Source organism: Lissotriton vulgaris, chromosome 1_1, assembly GCF_964263255.1.
Source record: "Lissotriton vulgaris chromosome 1_1, aLisVul1.2, whole genome shotgun sequence".
NCBI lineage: Eukaryota > Metazoa > Chordata > Amphibia > Caudata > Salamandridae > Lissotriton > Lissotriton vulgaris.
The window spans coordinates 163,404,842-163,430,797 of NC_141685.1; the positions used below are offsets into that span (position 1 = coordinate 163,404,842).

Genomic DNA, 25,956 nt, shown 5'->3' on the forward strand with positions numbered 1-25,956 from the left:
GTTAAATTTGTAACCCATGTCTGCGAAGCCACAAATTATGCTGTTAACACGACACAGATGCTCCCAAAGTTCGTCGTCTGTGAGATAAATGTCATCCACATAGGAACAAGCAACTGGGTCGATTCTCTCCAAAAGAGAGACTATGCGGGCGGAAAATACTCCAGGACTATTCTTATAGCCCATCGGGAGACGCCAAAACATTTTTTGCACACCGCCGCAAGTAAAGCTGGTCCATTGGGAACTTAGACCATCTAATCTATGGGCATAAAAACCATTGGAAATGTCAAGCGTGGTTTTGAACCGTTTACGCTCAAGACTATTCACTAAAGCAGAGCCGTGAGTATTCTGTACTGCGCAGTTACGGCAATGCGAGTTCAAATGCCTATAATCCAAAACCAGACGATATGAGCCGTCCGGCTTGTTCACAGTAAAAAGGGGGTTATTCATTGGGGACACACACATTTCAATTACACCTTGATATTCCAATTGTTCAAGGATAGCCACGACAGAAGCTTTAGCTTCACGCCGTATGGGATATTGAGGTTGAGGCTGCGGCTGAGACCGTAAAGGAATCTCGTGGCTAGGGGAAAATTTATCCCAGCCACACTGATTGCGGTACACAGCCGGCGCAAGCGCCAAAGCCCACTCTTCTGCAAAATGCAGCGCTTCCACTCTCGATACAGTGTGCGCGAAACTGGGGAGGATCACCTCCTCCCCTCGCGGAGCTGCGAGAACAAAAGGTGGGGGCCAGTCAGCCTCCGAAAGCAAAATGTCATACGTAGACGAAAGATTTTCCCAAAATACCCCTTTTACAGTTCGCTGCATGTCACCCTCAATTAACAGGACAATTTCAAAAAGACGTTGAAGGGGAGCAACATGTGTATCAGCCGTTTCAATCACAACATAAGTGTCAGTCGCTGTCACCTTCAACAGTGGACGGAGGGCCTCTCTCACTATGGTAATCTCCGCCGCGCTGTCCAGCAAGGTCAGAGCCCACGTCAGATTCCGAAGCTGCGTTCTCACTATCCGGGGTATATCGATGCGCCGTTAAGGCGGCGACCTTCTTCTTGGCAAACTGAGGTCTCTTGGGCGTAGTGCCTTCCTGCTGAACTCCGTCGTTTCGCGGGAGGGGCTGACCATGTCCTTGCTGGCCACCCCGGCCCCTGCCGCCCCCTCCACCACCGGTAGACTGAGCCGATGAGTCCTGAAAGGAACGAGGAGAGCGTTGGTCAGAAACCTGAAATCTTTCAGGTGATTTAATCATCGCGCGATCGCGCAAATCATAAACTCGATCCGACTGCGCAGGCAACGGAGACGCAGGGCTAGAAACCTGTGTTTGTTGTTGTTGTTGCTGCTGCTTACCCTGATTCTGCTTTTTTGGCCCATTTTGTTTCTTGGACTTAGGTTGACCACCCGCTTCCGAAGATTGTCCCTGGGGCTGCTTTTTCTCTTTATCAGAAAAAGTCTTAAGACCCTTTGCATTGCGGCCAACAGTTTTATAAGCCGCCACAATTATCCTTGCTAACTGACGGGGTTTATCGGCCTCGGGAATTAACGCCAGAGCGTTGGATACCTGAAAGTTCACTGCATCCCCCTTGACATTCGCAAGGATCAGATCGCAAACCACATCAAAGGTGCCACACAGGCGCATACCCAATTCAACCGCCGACTCTGGTCCGTGATCATCTTGAACACGTTTAAGGACCGCAGACAGGTTGGAAACAGACGGGGTGCCATAGCACCTCGAATAAACCGCTGCAAAAGTCTTACCCCATGACTCACAGTCAACAAGTTCAGGGGCCAAATCTTTCGGCAAACTAAGCGTAAGAATCCGGTGTTTTTCACCAGGAGTCGTATTAGGAAACACAGCCTCCAGTTGGTCGAATTTCTCGGCAAGCCAGAAAGGAAAATCATCCTTATCCTGGGGCTTCTTGCCCATTACTGAATTCACCATGACAGGACTGATTTTCAAACCAGCCTGCCCTGCTTGAAGCTGTGCACCCCTAGGGGCTGTGTCTTGAACATTACGACCTATGTAATGAACAAGCGCCCTAATCACTGCAACCGCGACTTCATGAAGACGCCGCAGGTCAGCCACGCTACAAGTGGCGCGATTAGGGTGTGGAGTAAAACCACCCAAAGCGGGCCAACTTGTGCCTGGAATGGACAACGGACCCAACCTCGGAGGGTTTGAAGAATGGGGTAGGGCGCCACCAAACCAAACTCCATGCTGCCAAACATCTATAGGTACTTCCAGTGCCCTGTACGGAGCATACGCCGCCGGTACAGCCGAGGCAGTCTACGAATGGAACACTCCAGAATTAGCGTCCACCGCCAGAAACGTCACCCACGAATAAAACAGTTCGTACGGGTAAGCATGTTCCGCACTCACCACCAGAACCACAGCCAAGCCTTCCGCAGGAACATTAAAAGCCCGCAAGTGGTCACGCACCGCAATGCGACTATGCTGCGGGATGTCCACGGCTTGTGCCATGGTAGCACAGGAAAAGAACAAACAAAGAACACTTTGTAGCACAACTGGGTAGTAATTCAAGGAAACCGTTTTAGAAGAATTCAAGCTTGAAAAGACCTATTACAAAAATAGGTAGGTTTTTCCGACACCACCGTTTACCGGAAACGGGAATGAAGGGGTTATGGTATGAATGATATACTACTCGAGTGTCATGATATAAGGCCAACAACGTATGGGGGCCATGTAGCAGGGTTTCCGTTCTCCCACAGAACTGTGCATAGAGATCTAGAACCTTAGTAAGTTAGGATGATCCAAAACTCACCTCAGTGTCAGAAATCCCCTTACCGAGCTAGCTACAGTGTCTCATTGGTCACAACGAACTGACCAATGACGTAGACAAACCAGAACATGATCTTAGAATACCTCAGGTATCGTGGAACACATGAACACTCTTTCGCTCTATAATCATTTCAAACCAAAACTGGGAGTAAAAGAACACACGTGCAAGTTTGAAATATTTATTTTTCAATGCAAGGTTCTCAAACGCAGTATCTTATATAATATCAGAATACATATTATACAAATCAGAGTTATCAGCATAGTCACTAGTCCATAGTAAGCAAAAGGTGATAGCATATTACAATGCAAAATCTATAGAAATCTGTATCACCTATATTTCGCGCACCCTATTTAGCATACTATATTATATCTAGGAAGGTCTCATTTGGGTTTTTAGCAGGGCGGGCCCATACCTCTAAATATCAGTAGGAGAAGATCACATCATCTGCTACCAGCTCTCTTCATGCGAAGCACCAAGTGTGTTGATTCATTCCCTGTAACTCTATTTTAAACCCGCGTAGAGCCTAATGTTGGCAGCAACATTATTTGTGTTATGTCTAATGTGGTGCGAGGATCAGTCCTCTCAGCAACCTTGTGTTAGGTTATTCTTGGAGGGTGCAGTTCTCAGTGTGCAGACAGTTGTACCAAGTGTACCAAGCACAACTGATATCAGAGCAATAACATATTATTCTCAAATAAATCACATCTTTCGTCTAGGTTGAAAGCTACAATAACAATTATGTGCCGTGTGCAAACTGAAGCCGAAGGAAAATATGTCGTTTACATATGTAATAAACTCATGCTAACTTAACACAATATATAGAAACACAGTAACTATATGACACTACTAGTCCAGCTGATTGGGGGTGATTTGCAGAGTGAAACTTTTGGCGGATTCCTAGCCCTTCACATGTTTTCTTCATCACTTGACCCACAAATTCACTTCCATTATCACTCCAGACCATTCTTGGCAAACCAAATCTAGGGAAAAACTCTTTGACAAGGGCTTTAGCTGTGGATAAGGCAGTGTTATCTTTCAGGGGATATGCTTCTACCCATCTCGAAAAGGCACAAACAACGACGAGTACGTATTTCAGGTTGTTGCATCTCTCCATGTGGATAAAATCTAGCTGCAAAACCTCGAACGGATACGTCGGAGGAGCAAAATGACCAGCTGGAGTTGGAGTTCCCTTACCAGGATTGTACTTCAAACAAACCATACAATTCTTGACCACATTCTCCGCACATTTAGGAATTCCAGCATTTTGCCATACTGGAGCCAACAACTCACAAATCCCTTTCGCACTGATATGAGCCATTCCATGCACCATCGAAACCACTGCAAGCACGTACGCATCGGGTAACAACCATCGTTGATGCTCTGACAATTCAACCCAACAACCATTCGCATCCAATTTACCCGTACTTTCTCTCCACACACTCAACTCTTTCTCGGTAGCTTCAGCTGGAATCGACTTTACACTCTCTATCGTATCCTCACACATTCCTCTATCTGGAACCCATCTCGCCGGACCCGCAACTTACATTCGACTCATCACATTCCTTGCCACGTCTTTCGCAACTTCGTCTGCAAACGCATTACCGCGACCAACATCGTCTGTAACCTTCTTGTGTGTACTGCATTTCACAATCGCAACTTGCAACGGCAAGTTAAGTGACTCCAGGAGCTCATTTACCAATTGACCATGCTGTATCTTTGTCCCGTGTGACGTAAGGAACCCACGTTCCTTCCACAAACGTCCAAAACTATGGGCCACACCAAACGCATACTGGCTGTCGGTATATATGGTCACTTTCTTTCCTTTCGACAACACACATGCTCTTGTAAGTGCAATCAACTCTGCTGCTTGGGCTGAATTATGTGGGATACGTGCAGCTTCAACAGTCGTATGCAAAGTCGTAACAGCATATGCCGCAGTCGTATCACCATTCGGAAGCTTGAAGCACGAACCATCCACCCATAAGGTACCATCACATTCAGCAAGAGGAGTGTCCCTAAGATCTATTTTCCCTTTCGTTTCTTCCTCTGTCCTGAGAAAGCAATCATGCTGTTCAGAAACATCGGTCTCCACTGAAATCGGCAATAACGTAGCTGGATTCAACGTATTGCATCTCTTTATGTGCACATGACTCGCTAGGAGTGTCAACTCGTAACCTGACAATCGAGCACTAGTTAAGTGCTGTGTCTTGGTCCTGTTTAGCAAAGTATCCACTGCATGTGGAACCATCACGATCAGCGTATTATTCATCACCAAACCAGCAGACTGTCGTATAGAAACAGCTGCTGCCGCTGTGGCTCTCAAACAACTCGGCAACGCCCTAGCTACCGGATCCAAAGTCGACTAGAAATACGCACATGGATGTTGCTTGTCCCCAAAAGACTGTGTCAAAACTGACAACGCACATCCCTCTCTCTCATGGACATAGAGTGTGAAAGACTTACTGTAGTCGGGGGTACCCAATACAGGAGCCGAACACAATGCATCACGCAATTCGGAAAAACTTTTCTGACAATATTCGGACCACGGTAGGGGATTCGGTGTGTCTTTACAGGTCAATGCTACCAGTGGTTTGGCCAGCAGCGAAAAATTTGCTATCCATTGTCTGCAATATGACATAATACCCAAAAAGGCACGCACTTCTCTCTGTGTAATTGGCACACTCATTTTCGCAATCGCTTGAATTCTTTCTGGGGTCAATCTTCTTCCCTCCTTCGATAAGAGATGACCTAAGTAGGTCACTTCTTGTCGACAATACTGTAACTTCTAAAGAGACACCTTGTGATAAAAATTAGACAAATGAAGCAACAATGACGAGGTAGCTTTCTTACAAATCTCCTCTGTATCGGCAGCAACTAACAAATCGTCGACGTACTGAAGAAGTGCAGCACCATCAGGCAAGACAATCGTATCAAGTTGTGTTTTCAAAGCCTGACTATAGATTGACGGACTCTCACAATAGCCTTGAGGAGCGCACTTGAACCGGAAGCTTCGGCCTCCTAAACAGAAGCCGAAAATATCCCTACTTTCCTCGGCAATCGGGATGCTGAAGAAGGCATTCTTCAAATCAATCACCGAGAACCACGTGGCCGAAGCTGGAATCATAGTCAATAATGCAGTGATATCAGGAACAACTGGCAACTGTGGCACAACTATTTTATTCACCTCTCTAAGATCAATCACAAACCTGTAAACAGGTGGCTGAGAAGAGTCAGTACGTTTCAGAACAGGCAGAACAGGGCTATTGCAAACGTTACCTCTTGTTTCTTCAATTACATCTTTCTCAATCAAATCATAAATGATCGCTAATAACGCTCTTTTACCATCACTAGAGATCCTATATTGGGGAGTGCGTGGCATTTTAACGTTCGCTTTTAAAGTCACGACATATGGCGGAATTGCCAAGAGACCCACATCGTTAGGACCAGTCGCCCAAAGAATATCAGGAAGAGAAGACAATTCTGTCGGAAGTTTATCCTTCGACAAATACATCGGAGAGACCACTTTATTACCCAGTGTAAGTTGTACTCCCGAAGGAGAACAATACAATGTCGCATACAATCTTTTCAACAAATCCAATCCCAACAAGTTCTCACCACAACCTGTCGTCAGAATAAGGGGTGCTTCGAATTCATGAGGTCCAACAGAAAGGGACAAAGGATTAGAAATCGGATTTCTAACTGGGGCGCCAGAAAAACCTACTGAAACATTTGTTAAGCCAGACAAAGGTGCGCCAGGGAGTTTAAAGTGCATAATAGAACTCTTCGTAGCACCAGTATCCAACAGAAAAGGCTCTGACACACCTGATGTAATCACTTCAACATAAGGTCCACTCTGATCTACTGGAACTGAAACAACTCCCTCTCTTTGTCCATGGCTGTCCTAGCAATCATCATCGTCTACATTATCACCTTCGACATAGTAGTCGTCAGCATAGTACTGAGTCGTCCTACCAGACGCACCATTCTGCTGATCAAAACTATTCATCGGGTTTTGTGGGGAAAAGGAACGCACGTTCTGGGGAAAACCTCCACGTCCCCTACCTCTAGGAGCTTGCTGAACACCTCGACCTCTTGCGCCAGAAACACCATTCATACGCTGTAACAAAATAGGGCAACTATACTTGAAATGACCCTCTTCCTTTCAATATGAACACTGATTGGGGCCTACCAAAAAATGCTGTTGAGGAGACTCGAACCTTTGCGAGTTTCTCTGAAACTGCTGAGGCTGCTGATAATCACGTTGGTTATCACGGGGCGGATATGCTTGCTGTAAAAGCACCTTCGTCTTCAACTCTTTAGTCTTCTTGTCTGCTCTATCCTTCTCGTCCTTATCTCTATTTTCATAGTACTGTGCAGTAGCCAATATCTGTGCTGAAGAGGAAACGGCCCAAGAACTCTCTGAATCCTTCTATTTCTTACACAACTCGGGAAGCAAATTGTGCACAAACTTGTCAACAAACAACCGTTGACCACCTTCCGTACTCATATCTTGACCACTGTGGTCGATAAACGTCTCTTCAAACCTAGTGAAGAAGTCAGATACAGTTTCCTCTTTCTTCTGCTTACATGCAGACAATTTATCCCAATTTACACGCATCGCAGGCATTAAAGTCTTCATGTAAGTAACGATCTTACCAGGAAGGTCTGCTACCAAAGGCTCAGGTTTAGCACCACCTACTTGTCTTCCATCTGCAGCAGCAATATTAACCCATGAATCACCTAACTCTTGCGCATCATCCGTATGACTAATCAATCCCCATAAAGGCTGTGGAACAACATTCCCAAACAACATGTCTATATCGGCTAAATTCATAACACATGAATCTTCCTTATAGTACCCTGCAGGATTTTTACGGGGGTCAGGTAAAGTCTGTTTAACAGCCAAAACTTCAGCTCGCTTCCATGGAACATGTACCCAAACACGCTGAAAATGAGCCGGAACAGCATCAATATTATGAGCGGCATCAGTCTGAGTTGCTTCCTTCCACACCGGAGGAACCTCTCTCATTGGATATTGCCGCACCTTTCTCCTAACAGAGGGGTCAGGCTCAAACAGCGACTGAGAAGGAGACTCACTCCTAAAGGACAGCAACGTTGCAACTGCTTTCTCAAAATCAGGACCCACAATAGTTCCCTTCGCAAACTCAGACTGTATATTGAACAACTCAGACGGAGCCTGTCCCACGTCATCATCTTCCCATTCTTCACGAAGGAAAGTACACACCCTATCGAAAACATATCTCTGCTTCCGTGCTTCCCATTGATGGAAGACATCCGTAACAGACTCTACATCATATCTTAAAGGACTAGTAACCCATTTACGCGCCAAACGATCCAATATTTCTTTCTCTCGAGAATCAGGCAGTTGGCTACGCAACTGTTTACGTTCCGAATCAGGGGTCGTACTATGCAACCCAAAGAAAGGAGACAAAAGACTAGTAACAGTGTTGGTCATTCTCTGTCAAACAGAAGGAGAGGTCGACAGTACAGGAGATAAAGCGGACTGAGAAAAGGTCAACGTAGGAGCAGTAGTAGGGGTGGTAGCGAGAACAGGTGAAAAAGGTGCAGGAAGTAAAGGCGGAGCAGGTAGCAAAGTCAGTGGCCCTTGAGTAGGCTGGACCAGAGGAGAAGGGGCCAACTGAAGAGGTGCTGGCGGCTGTAGAATAACAGGAGGCTGCACAACTGGAGGTTGCACAACTAAAGGTTGCGGAGGTGCTGTAGCACTCTGCGCATAAGGGGGTGGCAAACTCAACAAATGCAACATTAAAGGGTCTTTCTCAAGTTCCTTCTCTGCATCTTGCTGAAGTAGCGGCAAAGCTGGATAGCATTTATCAATCACCATTTTACGTTGCCTGTGCAACTGTTCACTCGCCTGTTCTTCTTCGTTATCTTTAAACTGCATAGCAGCTTGCATTATCGAGATACCTCTTTCTCTTTTATTTCTCTTCGCTAATTTAATTTCCTTCTGTTTGGCTTCCTTTCGCCATAGGCGGAAAGAGTCAAACATCGCCGGCCGGGCTTTCTTCTTAAAGAGTTTAACCTCTAAATTATATAGAACTTCCGCATCAAAACTACCATATTGGGGCCACTTTAAGACACCATCCTTCCTAGTGTACCTAACCCATACTTCATTATACGTGATAGGGCCCACGCCGTGCTTCACATAGAGCTCATAGGTTGGAGTTCCAATCGGAGGAACCGGACACGAGTCCTCCAATCGGGAATCCCTATTTCGACCACAGCAAAACAAATTTCCAAGTCTGCTAAGACCAGGCATCTTCGCTCACTAGTCTAGCTTCAAACTTCAAAGGATTATCAAATACGATAGTCTCGTGAATACACGAATACCTCAGCTTTGGTACTTGCAAGTTCCACATCAAACATCCCAAGGGGATACCAAAAACTAAGAACCAAACTATGGACTGGGAGACGCTCCACTCATACTTAACTGAGGTATCGATGACGTCACCAGAAGACCCGTCTATCGTCTCGCTCTACAAATCGTCTAAGGCTCCAAGACAGGGCGGCAGTCCTTCGTAGCCGTCGGAAAGCGGGGAACCTCGCAGCAAAGACTTTCGGACCACCATGACATACAGGGGTCGATGAAGTGGCTGGCCTTCCTATAGAATTTCCACACGAAGCTCCTCACGATCTTCAGGCTTGGACCGGTACCGCTGAAGTCGCCCTACGTTGGGCGCCAAATAGAGAACCAGGTTATTCTAGAACCCAGCGGTGCCAGGGGACACACCCGAGATCTCCGGATTCACCTGTCTCAGAGTTTACAGAAATGCGGCGGGCGCCAAATGGAGAACCGGGTTATTCTAGAACCCGGCGGTGCCAGGGGACACACCCGAGATCCCTGGATTCACCTGTCTCAGAGTTTACAGAAACGCAGCAACTTCTTGGTGACGTCAAAGATCAAATTTATTGGCTGCAACCAGTAACAGAGGTCCACGAAGTACAGTGGCTGTATATTCGTAGGAGACTGCTCAAACTTACAAAGCAAGTCATTCCTTTTATACCAAATATTGTGCTTCAGGCAAACATTCCTAATTTACAGTTGACCAATCCCATGTGTACACGACAAAAGCATTGCATGACGAACCCACATTTCATTGTCCAGCCCACCATCAATTACTTGGCAAGACCCAACACTCTTCATCAGATAGACGGTCGGACCCCTAATAAAAACGGGAACCTCCTCATCGTAAAACAGGCCATAAAGAATGGAGCAGAGACAGGTGTGAGTAAGATTAGACATAGTTGTGTGCAATAAAGGGTTTATGGTAGGCTGTGCCTTGATCCCTAATCTCGATCGGCTACTGGAAAAGGAACTGCCTAACAGGTTTGGCTTCGGGCAACAGAGTCAGCTTGCCCAGGTCACACAGAAGTCAGCTAAAAGTGTACGTGTCCCAAAGACTCGTTCGGCCTTAGTCATCGGCCTATGTGAGGGCAACCACAAAATGGCTGCCGTGCACAAAATGGAACCCGAGGGTTCAGAACAGAATCTCTGATTTCATGGTGATCTCGTCACTCGAACATGACGAAAGCACTCATATATATTATACTCGCCATTTTCGGTCTGCTGATAACAAAATCGTCATGATACGATGATGTTTATGAAACGGGTCCAGAATTCACGGAACCTCAGATCTTCCGATGGATCCCCACCAGAACTAGGAAAACAGTCACCCAGGCCCTCGTCATCAGCTGTCTGGACTATGGAAACACCCTCTACACTGGAACCACAGCCAAACTCCAGAAATGACTCCAGCGCATTCAGAACGCCTCAGCACGACTCATCCTGGACATCCCTCGCCGCAACCACATCTCTGCCCACCTAAAAGACCTTCACTGCCTCCCGTCAACAAGAGGATCACGTTCAGACTCCTCACCCATGCACACAAGGCTCTCCACGACATGGGCCCGAAGTACCTCGTCACTCGAACATGACGAAAGCACTCATATTATACTCGCCATTTTCGGTCTGCTGATAACAAAATCGTCATGATACGATGATGTTTATGAAACGGGTCCAGAATTCACGGAACCTCAGATCTTCCGATGGATCCCCACCGGAACTAGGAAAACAGTCACCCAGGCCCTCGTCACCAGCTGTCTGGACTACGGAAACACCCTCTACGCTGGAACCACAGCCAAACTCCAGAAATGACTCCAGCGCATTCAGAACACCTCAGCATGACTCATCCTGGACATCCCTCGCCGCAACCACATCTCTGCCCACCTAAAAGACCTTCACTGCCTCCCGTCAACAAGAGGATCACGTTCAGACTCCTCACCCATGCACACAAGGCTCTCCACGACATGGGCCCGAAGTACCTCAACAGCCGCCTCACATTCTACACACCCACCCGCCAGCTCCGATCCGCCAGCCTCGCCCTCGCCTCCGTCCCTCGATTTCAGAAATTCACCGTCAGAGGAAGATCCTTCTCCTACCTGGCAGCCAAGACATGGAACTCCCTCCCCACTCACCTATGGCTGACCGAGGATCATCTCTCCTTCAGGAAACAACTCAAGACCTGGCTGTTCGAGCAGTAGCGACCCCCCCCCTCAGCGCCTTGAGACCCTCACGGGTGAGTAGCGCGCTATACAAATGTTTGTGATTGATTGATTGATTGATTGGTTGTATCTGTCACTAATATGTCCTTGCACTCGCTAATGCGGGTGTCTATCCTATCCAGTACACAATTACTCCCTGCATTTTTCTGTATCTTCCTAGCCTTTTTCCCTTTACTATCGCTCCCGCCCCTCCCCCACTGCCCTCCATAGTTTTCCTTTTCCCCATGTTACCTCTATAGTGCAAGTTAAGTCTAAAGCAACCTGTCTACACAATCAGCAATAAACAGGCCTCTTGGCCCCGTGGACAATGAGAACCCTCAGGCCACCCTTATACCGGCCCCACAAACCCCTCAGGAGAGAGATCGTAATTATTTAGAATCAAAGAGAGTAGTTTGGGCAATGCTGGGAGATAACCGCGTTAACAGTAACTCGACTGGTCTACGACAGTTCTTGAATGTCCAGCGAATCTGAGTAGGCAAGATGCCTATAGCCAGTGGAAAGGGGGGTGGCCCTGCCCTGCCTCTTCCTGGCAATGAGGGCAAGGACGGGACAGCCCTTGGCCCGGGCTTCGCCCGCGCGCGTCCACCGCTGCGGGGGGAGAGGCAGCTCTATAAACGCGGTGACATCAAGGAATGCTGGTACCAAAGGACAAGGGAACCCACTAAGTTAGCAAGGACCTGGGGTATCAGTTAAGTTAAAGACAATGGTCCTTGACAGGAAAGATCAACGTATCAACAATTATAGGCCACAATAAGCACTATAATGAAAAAAAGTCCAGCCGGACTTGAAATTTATTCAATGTTTGAATATATTAAATTAGACAAACCAACATTTAGAATGTGGGACACAGTCCTGCATCCACAATGCTACACTTACAATCAAACAATACAAATACGTGGGGTATTTCAGGCATATAAAAATTGGGAGCAAAGAGAAGATTTAAAGTGCATTTGCTTCACATATGGGGACACGTAAGGAATTTAGGCACATAATAGTACACTACTGTTTAACCACATATCATGTCGACGGCGTTTCGATCCTACTAGCATTAAAGGATCATCATTCATTGTTTGCATGAATGCAAAAAGCCTGTGTTGACAGGGAGGAAGGGAGCATATACCATTTCATTAATCAACTGTGTTACTCACATGAATTATCACGCGATTCCATGCCAAGCTTTTAAGGTGCTAATTGGTCATTCAGGTGAGCATGTGTCAGACAACCTGTGCCAATCAGTAGGATCATCTTGAGTTCTTCTCTATTGAGCAAAAGTCCAATGTCACCTCCACGAGGGGGGAAACCTTCACAGATTTCAGGACAGTCCATTTCAAATCATTGTCTGTATGTCTCGTTTGTCCCACGTATATTAACTTACATGGGCATTGGATTAGGTAAATGACATCCTTACTATTGCATGGGCAATTGCAATAGTAATGATGTCATTTACCTAATCCAATGCCCATGTAAGTTAAAATACGTGGGACAAACGAGACAAAAGGTAAAGACAATGATCTGCCAACATCGCTGCCGTATTCGTTGTAAAACTCCCAATGCCCCATTGGTGGACCACTTTGCTGACAAAGGACATACAGACAATGATTTGAAATGGACTGTCCTGAAATCTGTGAAGGTTCCCCCTCGTGGAGGTGACATTGGACTTTTGCTCAATAGAGAAGAACTCAAGATGATCCTACTCTTTGACAGTATACACAGTGGGCTCAACCGTAATGAGGATTGGACCTCACTTTTGTGAATACCAACTGTCCACTCTTCATATTAATGAATTGACCTTACTTCTGGTAACCCTTCCCATTCTTGTGAATATCGCATTTATGTAATGTTTTTTATCGTGCCTAATTTTGCAATTCTGCTTTGACTATGTCACATCACCTGCATGCTTCTGGAATTCACTTTTTAAATACCCTATCATTCCAATGTCACCTTCTAACATATCAGCCGGTTATTATGTTGCCTCACTCCAAACTCGGCCGTTCCAATGTGCCTATTCCCATTCTATCATGGCCGCCGCGGTCTCTATTCTCACCGCACGCGCCCACCCCCAGACGTTCCACGGCGCTCGAGCACCGGAACGATTCTCAATGCTACCCTGACTAATTCACACCTCCTGCCAAATACTCCTCCAATTCAATGTAACCTTCCAACATGTCAGCCGGCTATTATGCTGCCTCATTCCACATGGCCGTTCCAATGTGACTATTCCCATTCCATCATGGCCGCCGCGAAATCTTCCATGCCGCCGCGGTTTCTATTTTTACCGCACACACCCACCCCCAATGTTCCACGGCGCTATTGAGCACCGGGACGATTCTCGGAGTTTCATTGCGAATCTGAGGTAAGCCCTTAACAATTTCCTAGACTGGATATGCAGGAATTAGGGGACAGACATTCATACGGTTTCGCGCTATTTATTCCATAGGAGCCCTATTACAGGCTTCATTGCTCCGCGCTAATCGCTCCATAGGATTCCTATTACTGACTTCGCGGCCTCCGCTGTTGGAGCTATTATTGTTAATCGGCAGGTAAGCTACTGGCTGGTTGAGTTGGGTTACAGGTAACTTCCACATATAATTAGCATGGGTTTAATGTACTTGTTTTTTCAGCCCTTGGTAATTTTGTCTACTACCCGAACGTGCCTTGTTGCAGCAACTGTGTCTACTACCCAATGCCGAACCCCTTCTGGGAACGCGCCCTTTGTTGCAGCTCCGCATCAGGAGCTTGTACTATCAGTCCGCAGGTAAGCGGCAGATCCATTAGGTTTTGCTAATTACCTAAATACACGCTGTGTGTGTTTGCTTACATTCACTTTAATTGATCCCAGGCACCCTTCTGGACATGTTCCTCGACGATCCCTAATTAATCTCCATGTGGTTAACGTCATCCCTTGGACCTACATGACCGGTTGCAAGGTTACATCAAACCGGGTGGCTATACCCTCATCTTCTCCACCTGTGGTATAAAATTACCTCATCAAATTATGATATTCCCTGGCCGTACTCTCTGAGGTAAGCCACTTTGCCCCTCCCCGCTCACCTCGCTTCTCTTCATGCTCAAGCCCGGTTTCTAACGTGGTCCTTATCCCCTAGGCACCACTTGAATTACTTGCTGACTCCGTTCAATTGGCCCGAGGTTCCAGTACTACACGCTGGTTCATGCCCCAACTTGGCTCATTGAGCTTATGTAATTATTCCCAACTAATTCTAGCACCTAACTGATGGGTGCACACTATAAAAATCTTGCTGCACTAATTGTTGGATCGAAACGCCGTCTACATGATATGTGGTTAAACAGTAGTGTACTGTTATGTGCCTAAATTCCTACGTTTCCACATATGTGAAGCAAATGCACTTTAAATTTTCTCTTTGCTCCCAATTTTTATATGCCTGAAATACCCCACGTATTTGTATTGTTTGATTGTAAGTGTAGCATTGTGGATGCAGGACTGTGTCCCACTGTCTAAATGTTGGTTCGTCTAATTTAATATATTCAAACATTGAATAAATTTCAAGTCCGGCTGGACTTTTTTTCATTATAGTGCTTATTGTGGCCTATAATTATTGATACGTTGATCTTTCCTGTCAAGGACCATTGTCTTTAACTTAATCAAAGGATGCTGGGGCAGGCAGTCCTCACACTGAGGTTGAGCGCCTGGATGGACTGATGGCGCTAGCGGCATTTCCGACGTGGACCCTGGGACTCCTGTCCCACCAGGGTGCTTTGCAGAGCTTGTGGTGTCCCTTGCTGGTGATAAGATAGCTTGCTCCCCTAGTGCCTGGCCTGTGTTATTCTATTGTTTGCATACAGTAGAGTACAAAGTTCCCCAGGGAAAGTGTGACAACAAGGAGGGAGGAGTAGGTATCTAAAGTGAGGTGACTGGAAGGGATCCCTTGTCGGAACTTAGAGAGCCTCACACACCCAGAGTATTAGGTGTGAAACACACCCTAACTGGAGGGTATCCAGTGTCATCATCGACTCACTGCCCCTCGACAGACCGGCGCTGCAATGTCTGTCGGAGCACCCGAAGGCACTCTTTTGGCGGGGTTCTTTTGTTCCTTGCCGACGGTGGGTGTGTGTGAGGATGAAAGAAGTGTAGTCTGTGAAAGTGTGGGTGGAAGTTAAAAAGGGTAATCAGTCCACACTGACTTTTATTAACGTGGCTGATTCCCTGGTTAAAAGGGGTGAGAGGGGAGCTAAAGACCGTATAAATATACAGCAGACTAACTCAACCCCCTGATGTGGTCAACATGTTTCTCGCCAACCGGCGATTCGTCAGGACCTCAACAAAGTACTACACAATAACACATGCTCATTCACTTTGAAGAAGGCAAATACAACCTCTCTGGGTCGATGAAAAAGAGGGCCAAGGGGTCCTGCTCTATTTAGGCGACCTAGAGGTAGGGTAAAAAACGTAGGTTAGAAAAGAACAAGTCAATTCTCACTTAAGTGACTTTCCGTTTAGAAACATTAACGTGACTTTGGTGATAACTCTCCTCCACACTGTGAGGGGTGAGGGGGGGGGGGGGGTTTAAATAAGTGAAGGGAAACCAGTCGTACCGAACATTGAGTGTAGGTTCCCTTGTAAATCGGTCTAATAATGGCACGATTCATATCTCACATTGGAGGTATCCCAGAGTGCTATTAAAACACATACTGAGGTGTGAAGCCAAAACTTAAAAGAGAACACCCAATCCTTGGAGAGAAGCAGGTATATTCTTACCCTACAGGAATAGATTAGGGCCTCGCAGCATACTCCCCGTGAGGCCAGCGCTGTTAGGTGAGTTGAACCTATGGGGTATTAAGAGGGAGGTCAGGGTTGGCGTAAAGTCCAGCAGGGTCGGGTAGAGATGATATGGTGATGGAGGCTAGATGGAGAAAGTACCCTCCATGGTAAAAACCTTGGTTAATGCAAGGTATGGGTGTCAGGGTAAATGCCAAAGGAAAACAATCACATGTCAGTAGGCAAGGACCTGGAGGGGGTGTGTGTACAGGCTCTATCACAGTGCTCACTTAGCTGGGTTCTGGTTCCAGGATATAGACTGCAGTATTCAGTCTCGCGTGTAATACTAGAGGGGGCGCTTGGATACGGGGATGCAGACGTTCTGGTTACCGCCTATTGAGGGGATATAGGGGTGAGTATAGATCATATAGCTTCCTGCATCACGTGGTTGATGACACGCATTATGTTTTATAAACCATCTGCGCTGAATATGCTTTAAGAAGGTACACTGAACCCGGGGGCATAGGAGACTCGGCGGGATAAACGGAGAGGGGGGAGGGGTGAGAGAGGGTGAGAGAGAAGACACCCCGGGGTAATGCCCTTACTCCATTTGGTTACCAGCCGTGCATCGTGGATTGGTGGGCCGGTAATATAGAAGGTTTGAGCGTTAACTACGCTGCTGGCAGGGTCTACTGACTAGTGGGGAAGATATATACTGTGTGGAGAGAAAAGGGTTAGGGAGACTCTCATCGGACTTCGGTAACTGGGCGGGAGCCATGCTGGGTGCTGTCCGTCAGGCTGAGTTAGGGACAGCTGTCCGAGCCTAGAAAAACAAATTGTATTGTTTGCGTCAGATTCACCTAGTGCCTGGCCTGTGTTATTACATTGTTTGCGTCGGATTCTCCTAATGCCTTGCCTGTGATATTGCATTGTCTGCATTCCGTTTTCCTAGTGCCTGGCCTGTGTTATTGCATTGTTTGCCTCAGATTCACCTAGTGCCTGGCTTGTGTTATTGGATTGTTTGCATCAGCATTTCCTAGTGCTGGCCTGTGTTATTATATTGTTTGCATCAGATTCTCCTTGTGCCTGGCATGTGTTATTGCATTGTTTGCGTTGGATTCTCCTAATGCCTGGACTGTGTTATTGCATTGCTTGCGTCACGTTTTCCTAGTGCCTGGCCTGTGTTATTGCATTGTTTGCATCACGTTTTTCTAGTACCTGGTCTGTGTTATTGCACTGTATGCGCGGCTTTTGCTATGTTATTATTCTAATAGTTGCAGCTTTTCTAACAAACATGGTACATTTTATCCCAATCAAGTGCATCTGACTGCAAAGACACTTCCTGCAGTAACAATCTACTTCCTATTTATGTAGCAACAGACAGCATAGCATGTCTGCCAGAGATGTCGTAGGGTCAGAAACAGTACATAGGTAAGTAGGTATGATGGAAAACAAACTGTTGAGTAAGATTTTAAAGGAAGAAGCTGTAGTGATAGACGGCAAAAAATTCATGTCAAAACATCAGCATTAGGACAATGGTACATGGAACAATAATGGTAGATATATTTACACTTCTGTGCAGTGCGTGTCACTTAATGTTCTTTTCTTCCACTCTCATGAGATGGTTTTACATGGCAAATCTGAGCTCACTGAGTGTGGAGCTTCCACGAATCTCAGAGATGGGCCTTTCCAAAGACGGTAACAGAGAAGGTTGAAAGATCTGAGTCTCCATCCTAGCAGATGGACTGGTGATCCCTGAGGGGGTGTAGTTAGTCTGAGTGTTGCCACGGCTGTCCAGGGAGTGTACGAAAATGTCAGCAATTTGTGGAGGGCCCTCTTTTGCGTGAGAACCACCCAGCTTCCTGCAATGCAGACTTGAGGGTTTGTGTCTACGCATGATGAGTTACATTCTAATAGTAAAATGGAGGACCTTGTCCAAAGGCAATAGATGTTACCAAGAATTAACATCTTCAGTTACGACAGATAGAGAAAGTCAATGTACCTCGGGGTGCTTCAAAAGCTTTCTGCACTCTGCTGGTGCAGGCAGGATGTTTATTCTCTAGTTGGCATTTGCCAGGGGATGTTCAGATACAGTGGTTGAATTAAACCTTGGAGCAGCACTTGTAGCATGGACTCTTGGAGTCTTGTAGTATGTGCTGGATGCGGAAGAACTGTCTTAATGTTCTACGGAGCTCAGAAAATCCAGACTCTCCTTCATCTCAGAGCTCGACCTCTGTGGCATGACCAAATTAACTGCAATAAAGAAGATGACCTGGACCAGTTCTACCTATCCCGGCCTTTGATCTGATCATTGAGGAAAGAAGCCCTTGTCTGGAAGGAAGATCCGCACAAGGCACAGCTGACAGAAGTCCTGCCTGGAAGGAAGATCTGCACAAGGCACAGCTAACAGAAGTCCCAGCCTGGAAGGAAGATCTGCTCGAGGCGCAGCTGACAGAAGTCCTGCCTAGAAAGCAAGATCTGCACAAGGTGCTGCTGACCTAAGCACTGCCTGGAAGGAAGAGCTGCAAAAGGCGCAGCTGACAGAAGTCCTGCCTAGAAAGGAAGATCTGCACAAGGCGCTGCTGACAGAAGTTCTGCTTGGTGGTGACCTCAAAGCAGTGAGAGACCCACAAACCACAAGTTCCTTCAAGCCCAGCTAGCCACACTGGACACCATGTACACCAAAGGCCTGATTTAGATTTCAGCAGATGCTTTATTCCATCACAAATGTGACAGGTATCCTGCCCGCCCCATTAAAAATGCATTACATCCTGTGGCAATTATAATAAGGCAGACAGGATATGTGTCACGTTTTGATTAGGCCTTTGTGTAGTTCGCAGAGTTTTACTCTGCGGAACTCCACGAAGTGCCAGGAAAACTCTGCTGTACTCCGCTGACTTCCGCTAGTGGCAGAGTTTAATAAGCTGCGCTGCTCTCACTGATTTTTAGTGCCAGGAATTTGTCCCGCACTGTAAAATCAGCATGAACAGCACTTCTCTTCGTGCCAGAGGACGCTGCTGCCTCTGTCTCTCTAATTGACATTCTAATCGAGTGGCAACTTCATCAACGAGAATGACAGAGTTCTACCCTCGAGTGGTCGCGACCTGCCGTGACCTCCCGCAATGAGAACTATTACCAGCAGGAGGTCTAGCACGTTATATTTTCTCACAAGCGCTCGCCACCTTACCATTGGCGAACCACTTGAGAAAAGAACTCTGTCCTGCATCACGTGCTACGGCGGCAGAGTGGAATTCTTCACCAACTCCTAGTTTTGAGGCAATAATCTGTTGGAAAAACTCTAAACTAGGCCCTAAGTCGACAATAAGTGTTGTAGAAGAAGTGAGATCCATGGCCTTGTGACTATCAGGCCGTTATCGGACTTCTTATGAACCCCACAGAGTGAGTGCACAGTCAGAGGGCAGTAGGGGGGTCGCAGGACAAGAAATTAGTAAATTTGAATATGAGAAATATGGAAAGGTAGAAATGTCGCATCACCTGTGGATAACTGACACCTCCTCCCGCTCTGCCAAATGCTGATCCAGTCACAAAGTGGCATCCTGAACCCCAAATGGACAACATCATGCCAGATGCCATGTAATGGTGGAAAAGGGGAAAAAAGAGCAATATGCACACATCTGATACGGGGATTTGTCAGGTAAATTAGTGGTTGTGATGGATTCTCTATAAGTACTAAATGACTGATAACGTTGAATATTAAATTATATGAATCAATGTTTGTTTGCCTTATCTGCACTTACAATGTAAAGTACGGGCCTTACAGTAAACCCCTCGCTCTGTTTTACACAAAACCCCCCGAAGGAGCTGCATCTTACAGAACTTTAGAAAAAACTAACGACTAGCTTTTTAAAGTTGTCTTTCCGGCCAGAACTGGGTGCTGTAAGCTGCACTAGTTTCAGGGAGATGGACCGATGTTATGGTGATAGGAAACCCCTCAAACCACAATAATGTTCTAGTCTTCCAGGTTAGACGAAACCAAAAATGCTTGAACCAATGGAGCTGTTGAAAGTGTCAAAGGTGACCTTTGAACAGCAAGGTAAAGACACGAGTTGGTATTTGAGATGATCTTAAGTGAATAGGAAAGAAATGAGAAGTGTGTGAATGGAGTTACTTTCGTTGTATACTTCGTAAAGAGTTACTGGAAATTTTGCAGCCCAGCCTGGTCCATCTCTTTTTCTAAACTCTATTGTTGTTTGAATTAAATCTTGACCGTATGCATCTATCTTAAGCAAAACCTTAAGCACTTGGGAGCTCCGAGCACCCTTACTTTGCTAAGTTACTCAGTGAACGCTGTTAAATCACCTAGTTTTCAGATATTAATAAGATGTCACCTGATCACCAGAACTTTTAGTGAAATATTTGTGTATGATGAAATATTCCCTACTAAGTTTCAAAGGCAGTAAAGAAGAAGGGGGCGATTTACTAAGATTTTGCATAGTGTTTGCGTCACAAAAGTGGCACAAAAGAGTGCAAAATCTTTTTTTCCTAATTTTCTTTCCAGCAAATAGCGTAAAAGTAATGTGAAGCATCGCATTGCACTGCTTCGCATTACTTTGCACCTTGGAGCCTGCCAATGGTGGGGCATGGGCGTTCCCGTGCAACCACCCATTGTTTCTGACGCTAAACTCAATTTACCAAATACAGTAGATTGGGTTTAGTGTGAAAAAACTGCAGGCTTTTAAACTAGGCGCTTGGAAGGAGAAATGCTTTCATTTCTCCTTCCTTTTCTGACTTTGCATGCGTGCTGCACTGTGTAACAATCATACAAAGTTGGAAAAGGTTTCCCTCATGTCTAGGCATAGTATTTTGTACAGGAAGGGTGTACTTCCTGTACAAAACCTATGCTGGACTCACGCACACAAACACCCTAGCGCTCTGGTGCTAAGGTGTGTGCATGCCGCAGGGCTGCTGTAATCAGTGCCAGCGCAAGGGAAAGGGAAGGAGAGAGCCATATCTTTGAAAATATGGGGCTCTCCTGCTCCCTCCCTGTCACGCAGCGCAGCCTCGCAGGGGGAGGCCTGCGCTGCATTGCGTGGAGATTTGGTAAATCTCCCCAGAAATGTCTTTTACAACCAGTTAAATATTGTGAATTTTCATTCCATTTTGTTTCAATTTAGTAATTTTAAATATCTTTACATCCAACAGAAAACAAGCCTTGAATGTATGAAGTGACCATCAATAATGAAGCTAATGCTGTAAATCTTCAATAATAGCAGAAATATTGAGCTACAATATTCAGGAAAACATCAGTGCAGTCGGCGACAGAGGAGCCTGCACACAAACTGACAGATCCCAGATAAAGCATCAAGGGCAGTTCAGTGATTGTAAGACGCTGAGCTGTGTACCTCCATGCCAAAAGACGAATAAATGACCTTAGGAAAATTAAGGCAACAACAATAACAAACCACCTCCTGTATAAACAAGTGTCAAATACTAACTTTGATAAATCTATCGGTATGATGTGATTATCGCAGTGCTCTATTTTCTAAAAGGAAGACAAGCCACCATTCCGTGCTCTAGGTGAATTGTAAACTCTTTCTGGCCAAACCACAGTAACAAGCGGAAAGCACAACAGAGCGGAGCCAGACAACTGTCGGGTAATAGAAAGAGGAGCTCTTCTATCTACTATACAACAGACTGTCCAAATTTGAACCGGCCAAAAGGAAGATACATCTTTACCTGCAAGCGTGCACAGCCATAATCCAATCTAAAGGCACAATCCCCTACAAAGACACATTCTACGTATTAGGAGTGTAGCAAATATTTGGTGGCTATTGTATTTTATTGTTAAAACAGAAATCAAACGTACAAAATACTGCGCACATATAAAGTGTGTGAGAAACACACAAGTGCTTTAACAGCCATGTTGGCCCCTCAGGATATACAGTCAAGGGATGTAGATAAATATATACTTGACCCACAGAGACTAACCAAGAAAGAAGAATCATACACATGTAGCAAGAGCTTTAGTTTGTCATCACTACTCAAGCTTCATCAGCACACGTACACAGGACAAAAACCATTCAAGTGCAGTGAACGTGTAAAGTGCTTTAGTCAGTTATCACACCTTCAAAGACATAATCAAACGCACACAAGGGAAAAGTCATTTAAATGCAGTGAATGTGTGAAGAGCTTTAGTCGATTATCAAAGCTACAAAGTCATCAGCAAACACACACGGGGGAAAAACCCTATCATTGTAGTGAATGTGACCGTAGTTTTAGTTACTCTTCAGCATTAAGGATTCATCTGCGAACGCACACAGGAGATAAACCATTCAAGTGCAGTGAATGTGTCAAGAGCTTTAGTTGTTTATCAAACCTCCAAAGACATCAGCAAACACACACAAGGGAAAAGCCATTCAAGTGCAGTGAATCTGGGAAGAGCTTTAGTCGATTATCAAACCTACGAAGACATCAACAAACACACACAAGGGAAAAACCATTCAAGTGCAGTGAATGTGCAAAGTGTTTTACATTCTTGTCACACCTACAAAGCCATCCGTGGAACCACATAGGAGAAAAAAAATTCAAGTGCAGTGAATGTGCAAAGTGCTTCAGTAAGTCATCACACCTACAAAATCATCTGCGAACACACACAGGAGAAAAGCCATTTAAATGCAGTGAATGTGGGAAGAGCTTCAGTCGATTAGATCACCTACAAAGACATCAGCGAATACACTCAAAGGAAAAACCATACCAGTGCAGTGAATGTGGGAAGAGCTTTAGTCGATTATCAAACCTACGAAGACATCAACAAACACACACAGGGGAAAAACCATACCATTGCAATCAATGTCAAATGATTTTTAGTCGTTACTCAACATTAAGGATTCATCAGCGAACACACACAGGAGAAAAACCATTCAAGTGCAGTGAATGTGCAAAGTGCTTTAGACGGTTATCAGACCTAAAAAGTCATCAGCGAACACACAAGGGGGAAAAACCCTATCATTGTAGTGAATGTGACAGTAGTTTTCGCAGCCCTTCAGCATTAAGGTGTCATGAGCGAACTCACACAGGAGAAAAACCATTCAAGTGCAATGAATGTCTAAAGAGCTTTAGCCAATTATCATCGCTACAAAGTCATCTGCGAACACACACAGGGGAAAAACCATTTAACTGCAGTGAATGTGGGAAGAGCTTTCGTCACTTATCAAACCTCCAAACACATCAGCGAACACACACAGGGGAAAAACTCTATCATTGTAGTGAATGTGATAGTAGTTTTCGCAGCTCTTCAGCATTAAGAATTCATCAGCAAACTCACGCAGGAGAAAAACTATTCAAGTGCAATGAATGTGTCAAGAGCTTTAGTCAATTATCACACCTACAAAGACATCAGCAATCACACACAGGGGAAAAGCCATTCAACTGCAGTGAATGTGGGAAGAGCTTTCGTCACTTATCAAACCTCCAAACACATCATCGAACACACACAGGGGAAAACCCCTATCATTGTAGTGAATGTGACAGTAGTTTTCGCGTCTCTTCAGCATTAAGGATTCATCAGCGAACTCACACAGGAGAAAAACCATTCAAGTGCAGTGAATGTCTGAAGAGATTTAGTCAATTATCAGCGCTACAAAGACATCAGCAATCACACACAGGGGAAAAACCATTCAACTGCAGTGAATGTGGGAAGAGCTTTAGTCACTTATCAAAAGTCCAAACACATCAGCGAACACACACAGGGGAAAAACCCTTTAATTGTAGTGAATGTAACAGTAGTTTTCGCGTCTCTTCAGCATTCATCAGCGAACTCACACAGGAGAAAAACCATTCAAGTGCAGTGAATGTCTGAAGAGATTTAGTCAATTATCAGCGCTACAAAGACATCAGCAATCACACACAGGGGAAAAACCATTCAACTGCAGTGAATGTGGGAAGAGCTTTAGACACTTATCAAACCTCCAAACACATCAGCGAACACACACAGGGGAGAAACCCTATCATTGTAGTGAATGTGACAGTAGTTTTCGCAGCTCTTCAGCATTAAGGTATCATCAGCGAACTCACACAGGAGAAAAACCATTCAAGTGCAGTGAATGTGTAAAGAGCTTTAGTCAATTATCAGTGCTACAAAGTCATCAGCGAACACACACAGGGGAAAAACCATTCAACTGCAGTGAATGTGGGAAGAGCTTTAGTCACCTATCAAACCTCCAAACACATCAGCGAACACACACAGGGGAAAAACCCTATCATTGTAGTGAATGTAACAGTAGTTTTCGCGGCTCTTCAGCATTAAGGATTCATCAGCGAACACACACAGGAGAAAAACCATTCAAGTGCTGTGAATGTGCAAAGTGCTTTAGTCAGTTATCACACCTTCAAAGTCATCAGCGAACACACATGGGGGAAGAACTATTCAGCGGCAGTGAATGCGGGAAGAGCTTTAGTCACTTATCAAACCTCAAAACACATCAGCAAACACAGAGACTCCGGAAAGAACTTAAGAACATCAAAAATAATACTGACCCATCTGAGGACATAGACAAGAGCAGAACAGTGCAGTTATTGTGAGAGGAATGAATTACGGAAAAAGATTCAATTCAAATTATGTGGGACATTGAAATGCCAGGTGATAGAAGACCGGACTAGCAGTAAAGAAGGAAAACAGATAACAGTATTTACAGAATTATAAATGTGTTTGTTTTCAGTGATTGTTCACTTCCGTACACATAGCAAAGCAGTATGATATACCAGGATACACAGTGGGAGGCTAGCACAATGTGAACTAAAAGAAAAGAAAAATTGTTGATTTTTATTTGGTGAAGAAGAGATACAAAGAAAAACATTCAATCGCACCTGACCACACCATCTGTAAAAGCAACACTGAGCAATACTGGGACTAACAACGATATTTTCAGCTAACTTGTCGGATTAGTGATAAAACCTATAAGCCAAACACACCCAGAGTGGACATGCTCTCTGGGCTCTGGAGATGGGAAACTTCATTGGTAAAATGTAGATAGTACTATTAACAAATGCCACTGCAGTATATATGATGTACTAAAGTGAAGCAAAGGTGTTCAAGAGATAACCTGTTTTGAGATATAAAAGAGCATATACCTTGTTTCTAACCCCTTCAGTGCTGCGCGAATTCCGCTGCAGTGCTGAAGGTTCTAAAGAACCTATGGACTCATGACGGAACAGTTCCGTCATGAGCACAGGCCAACCGGCGCTCATGACGGAACCGTTCCGTCATGAGCACCAAAGGGGTTAAGTAATGTTTGCTGCATCTTTTACACTGTGTTATCGGTTGATGGATCAGCTCGTGCCTCGGGCCTTATAACTAAGTGTGACCCGTGGCTCCTCTCCGACATGGCTCACCCTATTCATTTTGTGACTTGCCAAACTCTACTTTTTACCAGAATTGAGCCATTGTAAGCAGCCGACTCTGTTTGAAGAATGTGGTGAAATAGCGAAATCCCACATCAAAAGTGTATAAGTGACTGGACAATCAGTTGCAGTCCCAGCAACTCGTCTTCCACACTTGATTGTCCCTTGTCCTCCAATGTTCTAAAGGATTTGTCATATGAATGCCAGAAGTAGCAGTGACATTCATGAAGCTAACGCTAACATGAGTGTGTGGAAGATAGAGAGGGTGAGAGATAAAGAGAGCGAGAGAGACAAAGAAAGGGGCGAGAAATAGAGAGAAATGGAAAGAGGGCGAACTGCACGTTATTTGTACTCACATAAAAATAGAAGAAGCAGCCGAATACATGTCAATGTGTGACATCACCAGAGAAATGGACTGAACACCTGTGAATTTATATGTTTATTTTT

General features: G+C 45.3%; 1 protein-coding gene across 1 annotated transcript; it reads left to right on the forward strand.

Annotated features, from left to right (window-relative positions):
- The first annotated feature begins 22,030 nt into the window (after positions 1–22,030).
- On the forward strand, positions 22,031–25,571 carry LOC147737983 (uncharacterized). The gene is made up of 2 exons (XM_086949936.1): positions 22,031–23,588; positions 24,002–25,571. Exons 1-2 carry the CDS (start codon positions 22,031–22,033, stop codon positions 24,688–24,690), a joined length of 2,247 nt encoding a protein of 748 aa, XP_086806062.1. The 3' UTR covers positions 24,691–25,571.
- The last annotated feature ends 385 nt before the right edge of the window (positions 25,572–25,956 follow it).

Excerpts from the sequence above, each read along its gene's own strand:
- LOC147737983 (XM_086949936.1), top strand. The coding sequence starts at position 22,031 with ATGTTGGCCCCTCAGGATATACAGTCAAGGGATGTAGATAAATATATA. Across the intron at positions 23,589-24,001 it reads CTTATCAAACCTCCAAACAC|ATCAGCAATCACACACAGGG; the intron begins ATCATCGAACAC and ends CGCTACAAAGAC.